Source organism: Cyprinodon tularosa, unplaced genomic scaffold (assembly GCF_016077235.1).
Source record: "Cyprinodon tularosa strain WSP-4 unplaced genomic scaffold, ASM1607723v1 ctg145, whole genome shotgun sequence".
Lineage (NCBI taxonomy): Eukaryota > Metazoa > Chordata > Actinopteri > Cyprinodontiformes > Cyprinodontidae > Cyprinodon > Cyprinodon tularosa.
Window position 1 is genome coordinate 1,500,769 of NW_024038276.1, and position 17,296 is coordinate 1,518,064.

General features: G+C 37.4%; 1 protein-coding gene across 1 annotated transcript; it reads right to left on the bottom strand.

The window, feature by feature from the left end:
* Positions 1 to 742: 742 nt before the first annotated feature.
* Positions 743 to 14,662, bottom strand: LOC119779303 (leucine rich adaptor protein 1-like). The gene is made up of 3 exons (XM_038278900.1): positions 13,988 to 14,662; positions 2,239 to 2,423; positions 743 to 1,674 (listed from the first exon to the last, which is right to left on the bottom strand). Exons 1-3 carry the CDS (start codon positions 14,192 to 14,194, stop codon positions 1,212 to 1,214), a joined length of 855 nt encoding a protein of 284 aa, XP_038134828.1. The 5' UTR covers positions 14,195 to 14,662; the 3' UTR covers positions 743 to 1,211.
* Between the last annotated feature and the right edge of the window lie 2,634 nt (positions 14,663 to 17,296).

A 17,296-nucleotide genomic window follows, 5' to 3' on the forward strand; every position in this document is an offset into this window, starting at 1 on the left:
TTTTTTTTTTGCAACCATAATGTCCATAGTTGCCCTGATCTTTTTTTATAAAAGCTACTGAAAAATTTTATTAGAATTATTATTATTAAGATCTTAAATCTCCTCTATCCCCTTTTTAAAAAAAAATAATGCATCCAAGAAACCTCCTTTACTGTGGTAGTGTAAATACTGGACAGAGAAGATTGAGTCAGAATTTTGAACCAACAATGCAACAATAGATTACTTGTTAAAAATAACATGAAAATGATGTGATATGTATAATTTATAACTAAGGGTAATTTTGTATCACTATTTATTATTTGCATCATGGCCAAACAGTTAATTTTGTTTCACCTGCTGAACAGTTTTCTGTGTCCTCTACACGGGTTGTGGCAAATTGCAAACAAGACTCCCTGAGGCTTTTATTCAGTGATGACTTTCTTGCCTTTTTAAAATAAATGCCTTATTTATTTGGTGGAGCCTGTTAAGCCTCTTGTGTTAGCTAGGGTGAGGTGTCTTGGCAGATATGGAGCTGTGCCATGCCATCCATTTTCAGATGATTAATTGAACAGTGCTTTGTGAGATGTTGTTACTCCCTGAACAATCTGCTGGGTTTCATCATTTTTATTGGTTCATTAAACCTCTGAGGCCTTCGCAGAACATCTGGATTTATACTGTAATGAAATGAAAAACAGATCGACTGTTTTCTAGACAGGTGTTTTCTGAAGGCTGGATGTGTTGAGGTTATATAGAAATGCACCACTCACTCTTCAAATCTTTATTAAAACATTCTACTTTCCATTCATGCACTGCTCTGTGTGCGTTTGTCAAATAACTTCCCAATAGATCTACTGAAGATGCGGATGTCTGACAAAGAGTAGAAAACTTTAAAAGCAAATTGTAGAGAAGCAGCATAAACATGAAGAAATCCTCCATTTTTCCACCACACAGAGAAAAACAAGCAATGCAGTTTCACTCACAGCAGATTTTATGACCTTCTCAATGTTCTTATTTATTAATTTCATGCAGAATTCCTGATTAATTACCATTCCATTTCAAGAAGAGGATAAACAAATGCACAGATTGAGCGATTATTCAGAAGCTGATGAGCAGGATGAATATCTAATCCATTCCACAAAGACACTCGTGGGTCAAAGTTCATTTTTAATTCCACTGTCACTCAAGATGGTTATAGTTTAAAGTAATGTAATGTAAAGCGTTCTTGTGTAAGATCATAAAAATGTGACATCATCCTTGGAGTCCACCCAGGACCACTGAGCATCATAACCCAGTAAATCGCTCTCATCACCAGCTGAAAACTCGTCCTTCTTCACTTCGTGGCTCTGAAACGTTAACGTCTCCTGAGGTAAAAGTGTAGAGTGTCTCTCTCCTACATCCTGACTGCCAGCCACGCCACCAGAGTCAGGTTTTAGTTGTCTTCTTTTGCAGGACCTAAGCAGAACTCTCCTGATCGTCTCAGCACCGGTTCTGATGTGCAGCCGTGTCAAACCAGACTCCAGTACTTGTGACTTGGGTACATCAGTGCCAACCAAAGAGCTGGCAGCAGTAAGTGGTGCCAGACTGTAACTTTCAACTTCTATGGACCTAGAGGAGCTTGCAGATTCAGGTTCAGGAGATGTTTCTTCAATGGCGGTTAGCCTCATATCCTGAGGGAAGGCGGAACTTGGCTCCTCTCTGTAGGAATAACAGAAGAAACTGAAATTTTAGCTCCACCTTCAATCTGAAAGAAAACCATAAGGTTGAGAATATTTCAACAAATTGGAAATCAGATCAGTGGATCCAGGTTTAAACATTATCTGACATGTCACTGTGTTCACTTCCAGCCTTCTGACATTTTCTACCACACTTCAATAAAGACTCGTTAAAACAGCATGATGGGAGGTTTTACCGTTTTTACACATCCTCACTTTTTGAACTTGATATCTGTGACCAGAAAGAGGAAAGGAGTGTAGGAACCTTTTTATGGCCAGCTGACCAGCAATCCATAGGAAAGAAATGATAGAAAGAGGCTGGACTGGGCTACTGCATGTCCCCTAAAGCTACAGAAAACCTTGGTTACATTGGTTTTGCTGATATAATAAAGGACTTTAAACTATAAGAGTAAGACCAAAAAATTTTTAAACAAATCTTTTGAAATCTTGGTAATCAGCCCTCTGTTTGCATAAATGCTGATCTAAGCAGTAGCTAAGGCTCTATGATTGTTTAAGGTTGGAATGGTGTCCTATAAGCTTCACACACCTGCTGGGCGACATGGGGGGAACGTGGTCCTCGATGGTCACCAAGCTGCTCATACTGCCTGATAAGCTGCTGCAGTGGCTGGTTGAGATGCCTCTTTCCTCCATCAGCCAGCGCATGGCCTCGATACCTTCATGGACGGCCACCAGCTGCCGCAGAATCTTCACATCGGCACAACGGAGACATTTCTGATGAGAACATATGGAGTTACTTTTAGCATCAGCTAGAAACTGTCCTAAGGCGTTAGTTGGGCTACGCTATAAAACTCAATGCTGTTCCAGACATTTTGAATTCAGAAAGCTTTCCAGATGGGAAAACCTAATGTCTTCAAACTTGGAGAAAAAAAGTTCAGAGGTTTGTTTATAATTTTTTTTTTTTGGAAACTGTTCTTAGGTTCTGGATTTTCATGTAGAGGTACCCCTAGTAAACTAGCCCCACCAGCCAATTAATTAAATATAATGCATATCCACTTTATTATACCTAATTCTGCCGGTTGCATTTGTTCTACAGTCCGCCTTAGTGCTGTCAGTCACCCATTTATTTAAATATGGTAAGTGATGGCAGTCAAACACCTTAATAAGATGCAGGGTAGGGGGTGGTAAGTGTGACCAATTATCAGTCGTGCTTAAACTGTTTTGCACCATCATCTCCTTATAATGACCAAAAATATTAATCCTATTAAAGTTCCTTGAACCCCCCCCTCCCCTCCCAGTGCTAAAAGAATCACTTCTGATAGTTAAATTTAAAATTTATATTTTCATGGACGTCCTATAAAGGAACATAGGGTATCTTGCCAAAATCTAATCAAATGCACCTTTTTTCCGTTTTAAAAAAAAAACTAAACTAATATAACAAAGATAATTATCAAAGTATTATGTGTATTTTAAACACTTTTAATAAATGTTTGGTCCCTTTGTATTTTTTGCAACAACTACCAGAAAATGTGATCAACTTTTGAGTCCATATTAGTCCTTGGGGACCAGTGGACTGAAGTGGCTGCTCAAACACTGACACCTACTGGCCCAAAAATGTAAAGGCACAAAGGAATATAGAAAAAAAAACTGAATTTCAGTGAGTCAGGAATGTGACAGCCAGGCCTTGGAAATATCTTGGCAGTCCTTTGACAGTTATGACAACAATACAGGTTAAAACAGGTGATATGATTTAAGGAACAAGCAGCAAAACAGTAAAAAAACAAAATCCAAAGAAATTATAATTCTCTACTATACTGTATAATACTCTATATAAGATACTGGAACCAGATTTTCCCTGAAGGAGTAATCCCAAGGGATAAATAAAGTTGAGTCTAATACTAAGTCTAATTTCAACTAATTAAAATGGACCGAATGCATCACTGGTTACGTCTTATTTACACAGATACCATTACTACACTGTTACTTAAGAGAAATAAATATAAAAGTTATGAAATAATCCAAACAAATTTTAATTTTGAATAAAAAAAGTATGTATATATTTGATTTCCAGAAAAGGATATGGTTTACAGCTAATAAAATCTCTGAATAAAAGTTTTTTTTTTTAATTTAGCATACTGTAACGTGGTATCATCATGGGATAGATTACTGACTTGACAGTTTATTACAGACAGTCACTGATGCCAAGGAATCTAAGTTACAAACATTCCATTTAAGAAGTTACTACTCAGATTAGTTTTTCTATACAAGACATTAGAGAGTTGTGTCAAAATATAATAACGGCAGAGAAAGTAACACCTGCAACATGGTGTTTAATTCTGGGGGGTGGGGATATTATTTCCTTATTTTATTTTATTGTTTTACAGTGATTTATTATTGTTTCATTTTTTTTATTTATTGTGTGTACAAATTATGTGCCCAAGGTAAGATTTTCCAGAGCTCTGAAAATAACATGAATTCTGTAAACATCAGTGCATTGAAAATAAAAGTATCTCATCTTCGCTTCCAAACTTTTCGACATTATAGTATACAAACATTTGTACAAAATCAATTAGCCTTGGCTGTTGTTAAAGAAAAATGATTATTTTTTAGACTTTATTACAGTTAATCTTATGGCATGTGTAAAAGGTATGTTGTATACTCTCCTTTTCTCATATTTCTTATTTTGAACAAGTTTGTGAAGATAACCTTTCCTTGAACCAGATTACTAAATTTAAGTTTGTTCCTGAAAATTTATGGTGAGGCCCCCCGCATTCCACAAGCTGTCTGTGAGAGCTTATCTTGTGTTTTATGACTTTAGGAATTCTAGATGCCAGGACAAGCTTTCCGCCTTTTCTTGTTAAAACAAAGAAGCAAATGACCCCAGATGTTTGCAGTAAATAAGGGGAAGCCCTAGCAGTGTCAGAGATGGCGTTTGGTTGGAGGACCGAGGGCCAGCCCCTTTTTGAATGGATTAGATACAAGAGGATAAAGCTTTCTAAATAGAAGAAAAAGATCAGATTTGCCCTTGCAACTCTCCAAAGATGTCTCTGTACTCTTTGCTTTCTTTCCTCCTATGTCAGGTAATGGAATGTATGTCTCTGTTGTTCTGCAGTTTCTGGTGTAGGTTTGTGCATTGTCTTATTTCTAAAGTGTATGCATTGTCTTATATTGGATTAAACTCTGTAATTCTGTGACGTCAACACGCAATGTTGGTTTTATTACCAAACGCAGCTCGCCGAGTGTACCTGGGGAAGGGAAGAATCAGAAGCCAATCTTTTTCCAAAGTTAACTATGTTAGAATATTTTCTTCCTTTACAATTGGGGGCTCGTGCCGGTTCTGGAGTCTCGGCGGACGGCTGTTTGGTCCTGATTGATCCGTTTCGGCCCGACGCTTCGGTGTGGTAAGACAGTATTTGATTATTTTTTTAGTTGTCTGAAGCGCCGTGTGTCGTCGGACCGGGGCTGATTTGCTGTGTGCGGCCTCACAGAATTCAGATGCTGCAGAGGTAGATAAAATCCCTTCTAAAAGAGTCAGTTGTTTAAGGATTTGAATAAATACACATTACAGGGAACTGTGGCTAGTTCAAAACAGAGCCTTTACGTTAACTCTGACTTAAGCTGGGTTTTAAAAAATGTATATTCTTTTTACCCTGAGGAGCAATGCCTGGGCCTCTAAAAAAGTATTTTGGAAATTTGTGTATTGGTTAGTTTTTGGCTTGTATCAGCCGGAGATTTCGACTCATCTCCAGTGGACTTATAATTATTTAGGTTAATTGGATCGAGTTGTATCACTCATGGAAAAGGACTAATAGCAGGTTAATTGGACCGAGCTGTATCACTCGTGGAAAATAAAGGACTAATAGCAGGTTGGATCACCTTTCTTTGGCACCCTTAAGCGGGTTGCTTATAGTATAAAGGACTAAAATAAATTATTTGATTTAATACGGGTTCAATCGCTCTCCCCAGCTGAAAAAGAAAAAACCTTTTGTCACTGGGCGGATTGAGTGATCGAATAAACTAAATTGAGGCTTATTTTCGCCTCGAGCTTGACCCAGCTCTGAAGTGTAGGACTGAGAAGTTGAAATGAGAATAAAAGGGATTTGTAAAATTGAAATTGGACAATTAAAAGATGCGTCATACATTCTTTTAGCCGGATCCTGACGTTTTCTTTTCTTTTTTTCTGTCTTTTCTTGACTGAACTACAACGTTGTCTGTGTTTCTGTGTTTTGTATGTTTCTTTGTGTTTGTGGCTGTGTGTCTGTCTTCCCCCGTTATACTGTAGCCTATGTCCCACCACGCGCTGCTGTCTATTCGTCTGTCTGTGTCTGAATTGTGCTGAGATTGTGCGGAAGTGATTTGTGTTTCAAGATTGTGTTCTGAAATATTGTTAAATATTTTTGCTGGATGTTGTATTACTAACTTTCTGTTAAAATGTGCTTCTGTGGGACAGCGGTGTCTCCGTTTTGGATGCAAGTTTTGTTTCACAGCGGGGGGACTGATTGACCCCCCTTATTTGCATTTTGGGAGTGCTTCAGTTCTGTGCTATTTCCAGCTCACTTTTTCAGGATTCTTGGATTTTGATGTGAATTGCTTTAGGACTGTGTTTTGTGTTGAAATGAAAAGTACAAAATAACAGATTTACAGATGTTTTTACTTTCTCAGCGGGTGAAATGTGTTGCATCAGTTCCAGGCTTGAGCACTGGAATGATCCAATTGTTTATTATAATACTGTAACATTGACAATCACTTAAATTTCTAGGTTTCCTGACAGGATGGAACACCCTCACTGATTGTAAGAGAACAAAAATGAGAACATATGGATGTTTTTCTGCGTAACAGTGTTTTCTACACTGTTAATGTGGGACATGTTGAAACGCTAATGAATGACTTTGTTTCTTGTAGGACGATCTTCGTGTGCAGCCCATTTCGCATATTACATGACCACATGAACGGTTTTTGGGTTTTCCTACAGGGGGTATAGGTAGCCATTTAATAACAGTGGGCTATCATGAAATACGGTTGTGTGTATAATTTGGAGTTTTTAAAAAGGTTCACTCAAAACTGAACAATATTAGAACTATTGGATAATAATGTCTTTTTATTATTTTTTTCAACCATGGTGTTATAATATTTGTGTTTAAGACTTTTACAGGATGAATTTTGGTTTGAAATCTGGGGTAACATCCTGCATCTTTCTTACAATGGGGTGTTGATGAGTGCTTGAGTGTGAATGAGAGTGAATGTGTAGGCTGATGGCCTTTGATGGGTTTTAGGATGCTCTATGTAAATATGACCTCAGTTTAGTGTGTAGCTGTGTGATATTTTTCTTATTTTAAACTATTTAGGTACACTGAAGGTTTTGTTTCATAAATATGTTTTTATTACTGCTTTAAGGGACAATTTTAAGGTAATGACGATTTCATATTTTGGTGTCACAATCTGGTTGAAGCTGAATCTTCTGCTTGTGCAGTGAAATTAATATGAAACGAGAATTCAGCCTTGGCTTAAAGCAGATAGATGTAGTTATTAGGAAATTGTGTTATCCACTTTGACTAACAACACTAACAAACTAACCTAAATTCTAACTAAATAAACTTGGTTTATATTTCATATGGGTGACTGATTGGACATGTTGAAATTTTAGCATAATGGGGGTAAGTTCTTCCATTTTTGTTTTTCCACCTCTAAATTGTTTTTCTTTTGGAAATAAGAAAACACAGGGGGATGTTATAAAGATAAGACATTACAGATGGAACTTTGAAATTTACATAATCTCAGTCTAGTTTGAATACTAGATGGAAGATTTGGAGAAATGGTGGAACATCTTATGATATTTTGGTTTTTCAGCAAATTATTATATAAAAGTGACATAGATTCCAAATTGTTTTCAAAATGGTAATTTTATTATATCAACAGGGGGAGAAGCAGAAGTAGACCCTAATTCCTGGTAAATTTTTGGATATGGTTAATGGTAAATTAGTTAATCAATAATTTTGATTTTTTCGATTCAACAATAGTGAATTATGGATTTCTTTAATGTAGAGTCATATGGCCTTCCTGCTTTACTACAATATGGTGTATGTGATATAGAAGCTTCTACTAAATTAGATTTGATCATCTCAAATTGAACGGCTTCAAATAACATCTATGCCATGTCTATTTACATTTAAAATTGTTGATAGATTTTTGCATCACTGCTGACTTTGATTATATACAGTTGGGTGTAAATTGTTAATTTTGAGGAAAATTTTGGTTAAAACTGCTATGAAATTCAGATAAAATGTAAAGGATTTCTGAAATTTTGAAATAGGACTTTGTCTTGAAGCGTGGGACAATGATAAGGATGTTTGGTATTTAGTAGAACAATATGCAATTCATAATTATTTGACCAAGGGCAATTCCATCACAACTTTTATAAGTATCAGTACTTGGACATTCTAGAGTTTGTTCTAATTCTTTAATGAGTTTGTGAGGTTGTGATTTTAGAATTTGTAGTTGATATTTGGCACAAGCAGAGTGAATGTCATCGAGGTATTGACGTTTATTGATTTTGAACAGTAAGTGTCATTATTTTCTTAATTCTGGCACATCCGATCGTGGACTATTTTAACAAATTTCTATCTATTCTTTTTGCAGTTCAGGATTTGGGGCAGTTGGCCGTTTGTGCTATAACAACAACAAATCTAGCGCCACACGGGAGGAGGCATCACAAGATAAATTTTATTTATAGTAGTGAAAGTAACAAAATGTGGCAAATATAAGTTTTGCTTTTTAATTACTTTGTATTATTTTTTCTCTGGCAGTTCTCCTTCCTTCTGACTTGATGGCAATCTTGGGGGAAGGGTCTTTTGAGCTCAGAGATCATGGGAAGATGTATTTGAAGGGATCTTCTTGATTACCGCATCAGGCCGCTGTTGTTGCTGAACAAAGACATGATGATGCTGAACTGTGCCCATCTTCTGCTGGACTGCTGTATGAAAGCCAAACGCTGTTGAGCGATTACGAAGGTCAGTGAAGGCGAACTGTTACCTGGCAACAGATGTCTCCTTTGACTGTTGCTTTTCATGCCTGGCTGAAAACAAAAGGGACTCAGGCGTTATCTGTGGGAGTCTTCTATGGCTGGAAATCAGCAGTGAGTCGGGACCACAAAGATCATAGACAAACCCGGACGGGGGCTTCAGTAGATGACTGGTCTGCTGGTTTCTATGTCCTGCTCTGTCGACCACGAAAGGCTGACCAAAGTTCATCAAAGCGGGACTGTATCCAGATGTTTCTGCACTGCTGGAATGACTGCTTCTCTAGACACGTTCTGATTCAGCAGATACAGAATTGGGGCATGGCAAGTCGCTCAGCGGTGGTCCTGTTGTGTGTTCTCATGTTTGATCCTGGATTCTCACCTCTGATCATGTGACCTGGGCGCCAGGGCCCACTCCTGGGGTTCCCTTCAGTCTGCAGGTTGGAGACGAAATGGGTGCCAACACAACTTGGTAGTGGTGAATAAGTTCTTTTCTTTAAATTTTTGTAGTGTGTGATGCCATTGTTCTCTTCTTATTTTAGATATAGCACTGAGGCGCCCTGTTTTCTTCACGTCCTGCAGCCCTGCAGTGTAATTCTAGGTGTTGAGGACAACCCCATCTCCTGGGGTCAGAGGTTTTACGATGCAGTTAGGGGTTGGTGTGCACCAACTGTTACGACACTGCATTCCTCCATGATTCACTCTGTTTGTCTCACAAAATGCTAGTGTGTTTTTTTTTTCCTTTCCTGCCTGAAAAGAATGGGCAGGGACTAACGATTGCAATTACATTCTTTTTTAACTATAGCTGAATTGCATTGTGTGTTACGCTTCATCTACTAAGGAAGATGATCTAAATTTTTATTTGCATAGTACAGTGGCTACCATTCAGTAAAACTAAATTTAAATTTAAATGGAATTTGAAATTAAGGTGTTAAAGTGGATTGGGTGTCTATAGACTGACTTACTGAGCAAATGACACCAAGTTCTGTGTTGATTTCATAAATTTAATCAAACATTAAATTCTTTGCTTGAGGTGTGCAGATTGTAACAGCATCTGGGACACCGTGTTTGAATTGCATCCAACTGTGTTACATGAGGCTAAAGTTAGTGGTGATAGCGGATTTCATCTCAATGAGTTGTATAGGATTTTTATTGTATTCTATGACAGAACATTTGTTCTGTTATAGAAACAGGGGGACATGAATGGAATTGATCTGATAGGCAAATTTTTAGTTTGGATCTCTGCATTTACTTTTCGGAAAAAGAGGTTATTGAAGTTAAATCAAAATACATTAAATGTTTTACGGTGTATTAGCAGCATTAAAGATGAGCTAACTATTTGGATATGAAATAAGTAAAATGTATAAATTGAATATACTAAACAAAATATTGACTATCAAATAATTTACATAAAATAGTGTTCTTAAACTAAGGAAGGTGATCATTGGATTGTTGTATCTCTATTCATATGTTTTAAAATAAGTTGTTTAACTAAGACATCCAGGAAGGTCTAAACTAAAGATTTACATCATTTAATAAATTTAGCTGTATTGAATCTCTCTCCAAAACTGAAAAGGCATTGATAATTGATAAACAATATAAAAAGGGTAATACATTATTCAATTAAATATTTTATAAATAGGTTTTCAAATGAATAAATGGATCAAAGGTAAAAATGGTTGAAATTTTTGGGATTTAAAATATGATTGGAATAAAGTAGGTCATTTTTGATATTTAGTGACTCATGTAAAGCAGGCTGATCATTCTTTAAGGTTTTAAAAAATAGAAAATATGATGATTGAAATTAAATTGGTCTAAATTGGAAATTTACAAATTAACAGTTATGGAACTGCTTCTAAAATACAGTTAAATTTTGGGTTTAACATGATAGGAAACTTTCATTTCTCATGTAGGCCTTATATAAAAAGAGGGTCAAAGGATTGATAAAATACAACTCCAAAGTAGCAGATTTATAATACAAAAGGAAGACAGTGAAGCTGTCATAAAGTGTAGGATCAATCATTAACCAATCAACAGGGTTCTCTCCATATGAGCTCCAGACAGGACGGATGTTTCCAGGACCTGCTACCCGCATTCCAGGATGGAAAGGTAAGCTTGCACATTTATCTCATAAAGATTTCTTCAATGAGTTACAGGTCCTGGCAGCAGAATTTACAAAATACCAGACGTCACAGGAACGTCCAGGCTCGGGATCAGTTCGGGAAATCGACTGGGTGCGCCTGATGGTCATCAAAAGAAAGTGGTCTGAACCTCGCTTCGCCAGACCATACCGAGTCGTGGAGAGTACATCTCAGGCTGTCCGTCTACAAGAGAGAAGGAGACACGTGGTTCCATTGGAGTCAGCTGAGGAGCCACAACGCACGCTGCAGGGCATACAGGAGAATCTACAGTCTCAACCTGCGGTCGAGGAGTGTCTGAGGGCCATCACAGCGCGGAGGAGGATCTGCATTTCCGGGCAGAAGTCTGCCAAAACCACTTCATTTTCCTGAATTACAAGGCTTAAAAGGCCCAGACAGGCACAATAATCCTGTTCCGGTGTCCTTCCATTGAGAAAAGGAGATTGCACCCTCTCCTTAAACTCACTGTTAAATTGGCATAATACTCCAATTTTCAGTGAGCAACGGACACTCAGGTGGAAAACCTGAGGTTTACAACCGAGGAGGAACACGTGAAGGATCCAGCTACAAGATCATCATTAACTTATCTTCTCTTTATTGCGTGTTTTCGTTTTTTGCGAACTCTTCAAGAACATTCGTTTCTTTTTGCGCGTATTTTTGGATCGTTTCCTGACGAAGAATTCATATTCATTTTTGAAAGACTATCGAAGGAGCATAGAGACGAACTCTAACTTCTTATTATTGAATTGTGAAAAAAAAAAAAAACTATTTTGTAATTTTTATTTGTTTATGCTATTTTGTAATTTTTATGTGTTTATGATGTATTTCTTGATGTTGTTATTGTTTTTTATTGACAAATTGTAGTTTTTGTGGTGAATATTGTCTTTTAAGTCTGCTGAGCATTTTTTAGTAATTTTGAGATATCTTACTTTTATTTTTTTTTATTTCATATTCTGGGCTCATATTCCTATTGTGTGTTTGCTTCTCTTTCAGATAACTGAGTTTTATGATTTTTCATATTTGATAAGTGAAATGTATTTTTAGTTTAGTTTTTACTGGTTAAAATTTTGTGGTTCATCAGGTGAGTATTAAATTGTTGGACAGCGCAAGATACATTTGATAAGTTTAGATTATGGAGTTCAGCTTTAGACACATGGCCTGGCAGGGGACCTAGGAGGTGCTGTTTAAAAAAGGGGACTGTTATAAAATTGGGCTAATGTTTTAGTTTTTAGTATACTAAATAATTTTTTGGTTCCTCTATTAGAAGGCTTAATCATTTTATTTGTGAGGTCTGTATGTCTCAGACCTCAAAACGGGGACTGTTAAAGAAAAATGATTATTTTTTAGACTTTATTACAGTTAATCTTATGGCATGTGTAAAAGGTATGTTGTATACTCTCCTTTTCTCATATTTCTTATTTTGAACAAGTTTGTGAAGATAACCTTTCCTTGAACCAGATTACTAAATTTAAGTTTGTTCCTGAAAATTTATGGTGAGGCCCCCCGCATTCCACAAGCTGTCTGTGAGAGCTTATCTTGTGTTTTATGACTTTAGGAATTCTAGATGCCAGGACAAGCTTTCCGCCTTTTCTTGTTAAAACAAAGAAGCAAATGACCCCAGATGTTTGCAGTAAATAAGGGGAAGCCCTAGCAGTGTCAGAGATGGCGTTTGGTTGGAGGACCGAGGGCCAGCCCCTTTTTGAATGGATTAGATACAAGAGGATAAAGCTTTCTAAATAGAAGAAAAAGATCAGATTTGCCCTTGCAACTCTCCAAAGATGTCTCTGTACTCTTTTCTTTCTTTCCTCCTATGTCAGGTAATGGAATGTATGTCTCTGTTGTTCTGCAGTTTCTGGTGTAGGTTTGTGCATTGTCTTATTTCTAAAGTGTATGCATTGTCTTATATTGGATTAAACTCTGTAATTCTGTGACGTCAACACGCAATGTTGGTTTTATTACCAAACGCAGCTCGCCGAGTGTACCTGGGGAAGGGAAGAATCAGAAGCCAATCTTTTTCCAAAGTTAACTATGTTAGAATATTTTCTTCCTTTACACTGTAAAAACACAGCAAGGAACATAAAAACCCAAATTTGTTGGTTTTGTCCATTTAGGTGGTGTTTTAATATCTTTAAACACTTTAATGTTTATTATTTAGTTTAATTACTGTAGTACCGTATAGCTCTAAAGATCAAGGACTCCAAGTGGGGTCATGACCCCAACTTTTGGAAACAACTAGAGGAAGGACAACAAATGACATAATCTAAGCTCCTTGAAGTCCACAGCAAAGCTTCAACAGACAGTAATGATTCTGACAGATCTGATGTTGGTCTCTGGGTTTTCTGCAATCCAATATCAACGTAGTATTTACTGTACCAGGAAACTTTGCTGCTGAGCTTTATGGATATGCTGGTTTCACTTAGAAAGAAGACTATCTGTCCCCAGTGACACAGGTACCAAAACTGGCTTTAAGATTGATTATATCTCTGTGTTTGATTGGCCATTATACTGGTCTGACCTGAAAACCTGCATCGGATACATTGGGATTTTAGAAACAAAGATGAGAAACAAATCTTATCAAACAGTGCTGCCATGCCAAGCACTGTGGAGCACTTAGTGGGTCATTTCTGCTTTATTGGTCGAATAAGAGAAAATAACACAATTGCAATAAAATTCCCTTTGTGTATTATGAATATAAGCTCAGCTTTAGATTTAATTGATAAAATAAACTGCTTTTTCATATTTAGAGATATTCAGATTTTCAGTATATTCTTGTACATTATTATTAATTCACCCATGAAAATATTCTGAAAAATGTTCTTGATGGTAGAATAAAGGGTAAATATATCCTGACAGGTTATCAGGCTTCATGTATGAAGGGTTAAGCATGTCACCCAGCAAGCAAGGCCTGAGTGTTCAGTTAAAGTGGCATGAAAGATTAACAGTGAGAGGAGGAATGAGGAAGGATCAGAGACAGAATCTGGAAAGAATGTGCAAACTAAGGAGGGAGAGGAGAGATACAGGTGATGGGTGTGACAGCCTGAGCAGTCAGAGAAAAACAAGTGAGCAGGTAAAGTTCAGAGGAACAGATCAGCGATGGATCCAACAAGTTTGGCAACTTTTAGCTGTGTCAGACAGTAAGGACTCAGGGGGGAGAAATGGAGAGCTGCGCATCAAAAACACTTTACCATCTCTTGTCTTAAACTGTTGATTTTATCAGATAATCCATCCGAGCTGCTCTCTTCTTCTCTGTGCAGCGCATCCGATGCTAATCTGTCCTCCCAATCCGCCGCATCCTTAATCCAAACCAGGAGGCTTTCCGGCGTTTTCCTTCCGATCTTATTTTCCAGCTCATTTAAATCTGGGCAGAAATCGTTGGGGATTTCCACCGACATCCCGCTGCGCACTAATCCTCAGTAGAATATCCCGATCAGTAGCTCTGGAGGAGGAAGATCTTGTGCGTAAAGTCACTCAGACTTCCCCGTTTCTGTAAAAGATCAGTCCCAGAAAAACAAACAAAATAAGTCACAGATCCGCTAATCGTCGCTCCCGCTGTCCAGTCGGTGTTTGTTCCCTGATATCCCACTGTAAGGCATGATAAAGTGTGCAACAACTTAGCAGGGAAGCCCAGAATAGAGTAGTGCGCCGTGAAAGCGCTGGAAGTGTGAAATGCGCTTCCAGGCCGCGCGTTTCTGCTGCGTCCATTCATTCAGCGCTTGCAGCCATCTGTGGTTCAGATCCAGCGCATGATGCTGATGGAAGGTGGAGGAAACGCTCTCTGTGAAGTCCTGAAACAATGAGGGATGGGGAGGGGAGGGGGATCCACACCGGAGGTCACACAGGCAACTTCTCGGAAGCACCTGTGATGGTGCAAAGGAAGTGACTCACGCTAAATATATGGCATCACGTGATTTCCATTGTCTTAAAAACAAAACAATGTTGTTAATCATAATTCAGAACAGGTTCAGCGCTTCATTTTAGTTTCCTCTGATTGCAAAGCTGATTGGCTCCATCCCTGATAGCAGTGGCGGTTCTAGACCAACTGTACCACGGGGCCAGAAGGGGGCCAGTGTGTTTTCATGGGGGCACAGGAAAGCATGAAACAAAAATAGGGCAAGGAATTCAAATATATTAAGAGAGCTGCATGAAGTGACATTTCCATTCTATTTGTTTTAATTAATTATTTCTTGTGATTGAAAATATTTATTTTTGACTTTAACTCATATGATAAAATAATAAAGCTATTATTTGGAATATTAGTGCGATATACATTCATAATTTGACTTAATTTCAGTTAAAATAACCGTTTTCTATAAAATCAGAATTACAATTTAAGAAAAACTGTTAAATTCAGCTGTAAAAAAATGTGGGTACTTTTTAAAATTTGTAAAAAAAAAAATAGCAGATGAAATCTGGGATCCTATCTTAATACCACTAAAGCTATCACCGTATTAAAAAAAAAATAATAAATTAGTAAAACATAAATAGATCCGAAGGACTTTGGTCAGAAAATTTTGATTTATCTTCTTTCATATATTTAGTTATGTACGGAGCCCCTCTGATGACATGGTCAAAAAAAATGTTTAATTGTCGCCACGAAGTAGTATTTCGTGCGCACGAAGTAGTATTTCGCGGCCACGCAATAAGTATAACGTGCGCACAAAATACTACTTCGTGGCCACGCAATAAGTTTAACGTGCGCACGAAATACTTATTAATAATATCAATAAATCCGCGCCTGTTTTCAGGCTTATGTATACTGTAATGACTTATCTTGGACAGGCTGCTATGTAAACAGGCCTCTAGTCCTTCGTTTAGCTATGCTGCGGTTGTTTACACTACGCCTTTTCCACCTAAAATAGCGTCTTAGCAACAAATGTCACGTGACTGGCGGAGACCGACTAGGTAAGCAAATCGAGCGCGCCTTAGACCTTAGAGAAGGCGCGCTCGATTTGCTTACCCAGTTGTCCAGGAATGATATTAATATTATTAATAAGTATTTCGTGTGCACGTTAAACTTATTGCGTGGCCACAAAATAGTATTTCGTGCGCACGATAAACTTATTGCGTGGCCACGAAGTAGTATTTCGTGCGCACGTTATACTTATTGCGTGGCCACGAAATACTACTTCATGGCCACAATTAAAAATTTTTTTTGACCATGTCATCAGAGGGGCTCCGTAGTTATGCTATTTATCCAGTGAAAAATGTTTTTTACTCAGTTTATCAGTTATATCAAACTGGTCCTATAGTCACTCTATTACATATGGAGTCATGTAATTAAAGTAATTTCTCCCTGGGATTATTAAAGTATTTCTGATTCCTGGTTGATGGGACAGGTGTTGTGAATGAAACAGTGCCCAGCTTTAAAGAGCTCTTATGTGTCGCTGAATGTGTTGACTGAAAGACATCTTCTGCCTCCATTTATCTGTTTACAACTGTGTGTTGAATTCATGTTAATGTGGATTTAAAGACATTTCAATTAGTAGAAAAAATTGTAGGGGAAATATAAAAAAATAAAGTCTAATCAACCAAAACTTTCACAACCCCCATGCAGTACCTCTGTGGACCTCCTAGGGGTCACGGACCCCTGTTGAAGACCTACGACCTACACCAAACCAACAGGAAAATAAGCAAACACATCTATTTTTTTCCAAATAAAGATAAACAGGCTTTACTAATAAATAAACATACATTTGCAAATCAATTTTCTCTACATTAAAGGTATAGTAGACAATCTTCTTTCGACTTTGCCTTCCTGGGGGACCAGCCTAACACTTCTAGTGTTACTGTTTTCAATTAGCTTAGCTTCCAGGTAGCTCCAGCTCTAACTTTATATTTTTTAATGGTAAGAGTTGCATGATGCAATCTTACAATTTTATGAGAAAAGGAGGAATGACTCAGAAGTAGGGCTGCAACTAACAGTTATTTTGAAAATCGATTAATCTGTTATTTCTTTAAATTAATCAATTAATAGTCGGATAACCAAAGGTTCATTAAAGAGGATTTTTAAACGAAATTAAACCAAGTGAAACTAAAACTTTTCCACTTGAGGAGTTCTGGATAGAGCATATTGACAGACAAAACATTTTTTGAATTTTAAATGAAAATTGTTTATACTGTTTTTCACAATCTTGGTATAATAACTGCTCTGAGTGGGTCGCTCTGTCAGCTAAAGGCATGTTTTAGAGTGTCTATACTCCAGTTAATGATTAATTGATTACGAAATTATTTGCTGATTATTTCAATAATTGATTAATCCGATTAATTGTTTTAACCCTACTCAGAAGAAAAAAGAATAGACCAGAGTGTAACTGTGTGATTGGAGGAAGAACAGATGGGATGATCTTGCACATGGGCAGTAATTCACATAGCTTCTTTTGGTTGAGGTTTTGAGGATCCAAATGCAGAGGTGAGGAGAACCATAGTTGAGTGTCAGAGGTTTATTGAAGCAACTGAGGCAGAAATCCAAACATTCACACACACAAAAAAAAAAA

Excerpts from the sequence above, each read along its gene's own strand:
- LOC119779303 (XM_038278900.1), bottom strand. The coding sequence starts at position 14,194 with ATGTCGGTGGAAATCCCCAACGATTTCTGCCCAGATTTAAATGAGCTG. Across the intron at positions 2,424-13,987 it reads ACAGTTTAAGACAAGAGATG|AAATGTCTCCGTTGTGCCGA; the intron begins GTAAAGTGTTTT and ends TGTTCTCATCAG. Across the intron at positions 1,675-2,238 it reads CCCCCCATGTCGCCCAGCAG|AGAGGAGCCAAGTTCCGCCT; the intron begins GTGTGTGAAGCT and ends TTATTCCTACAG.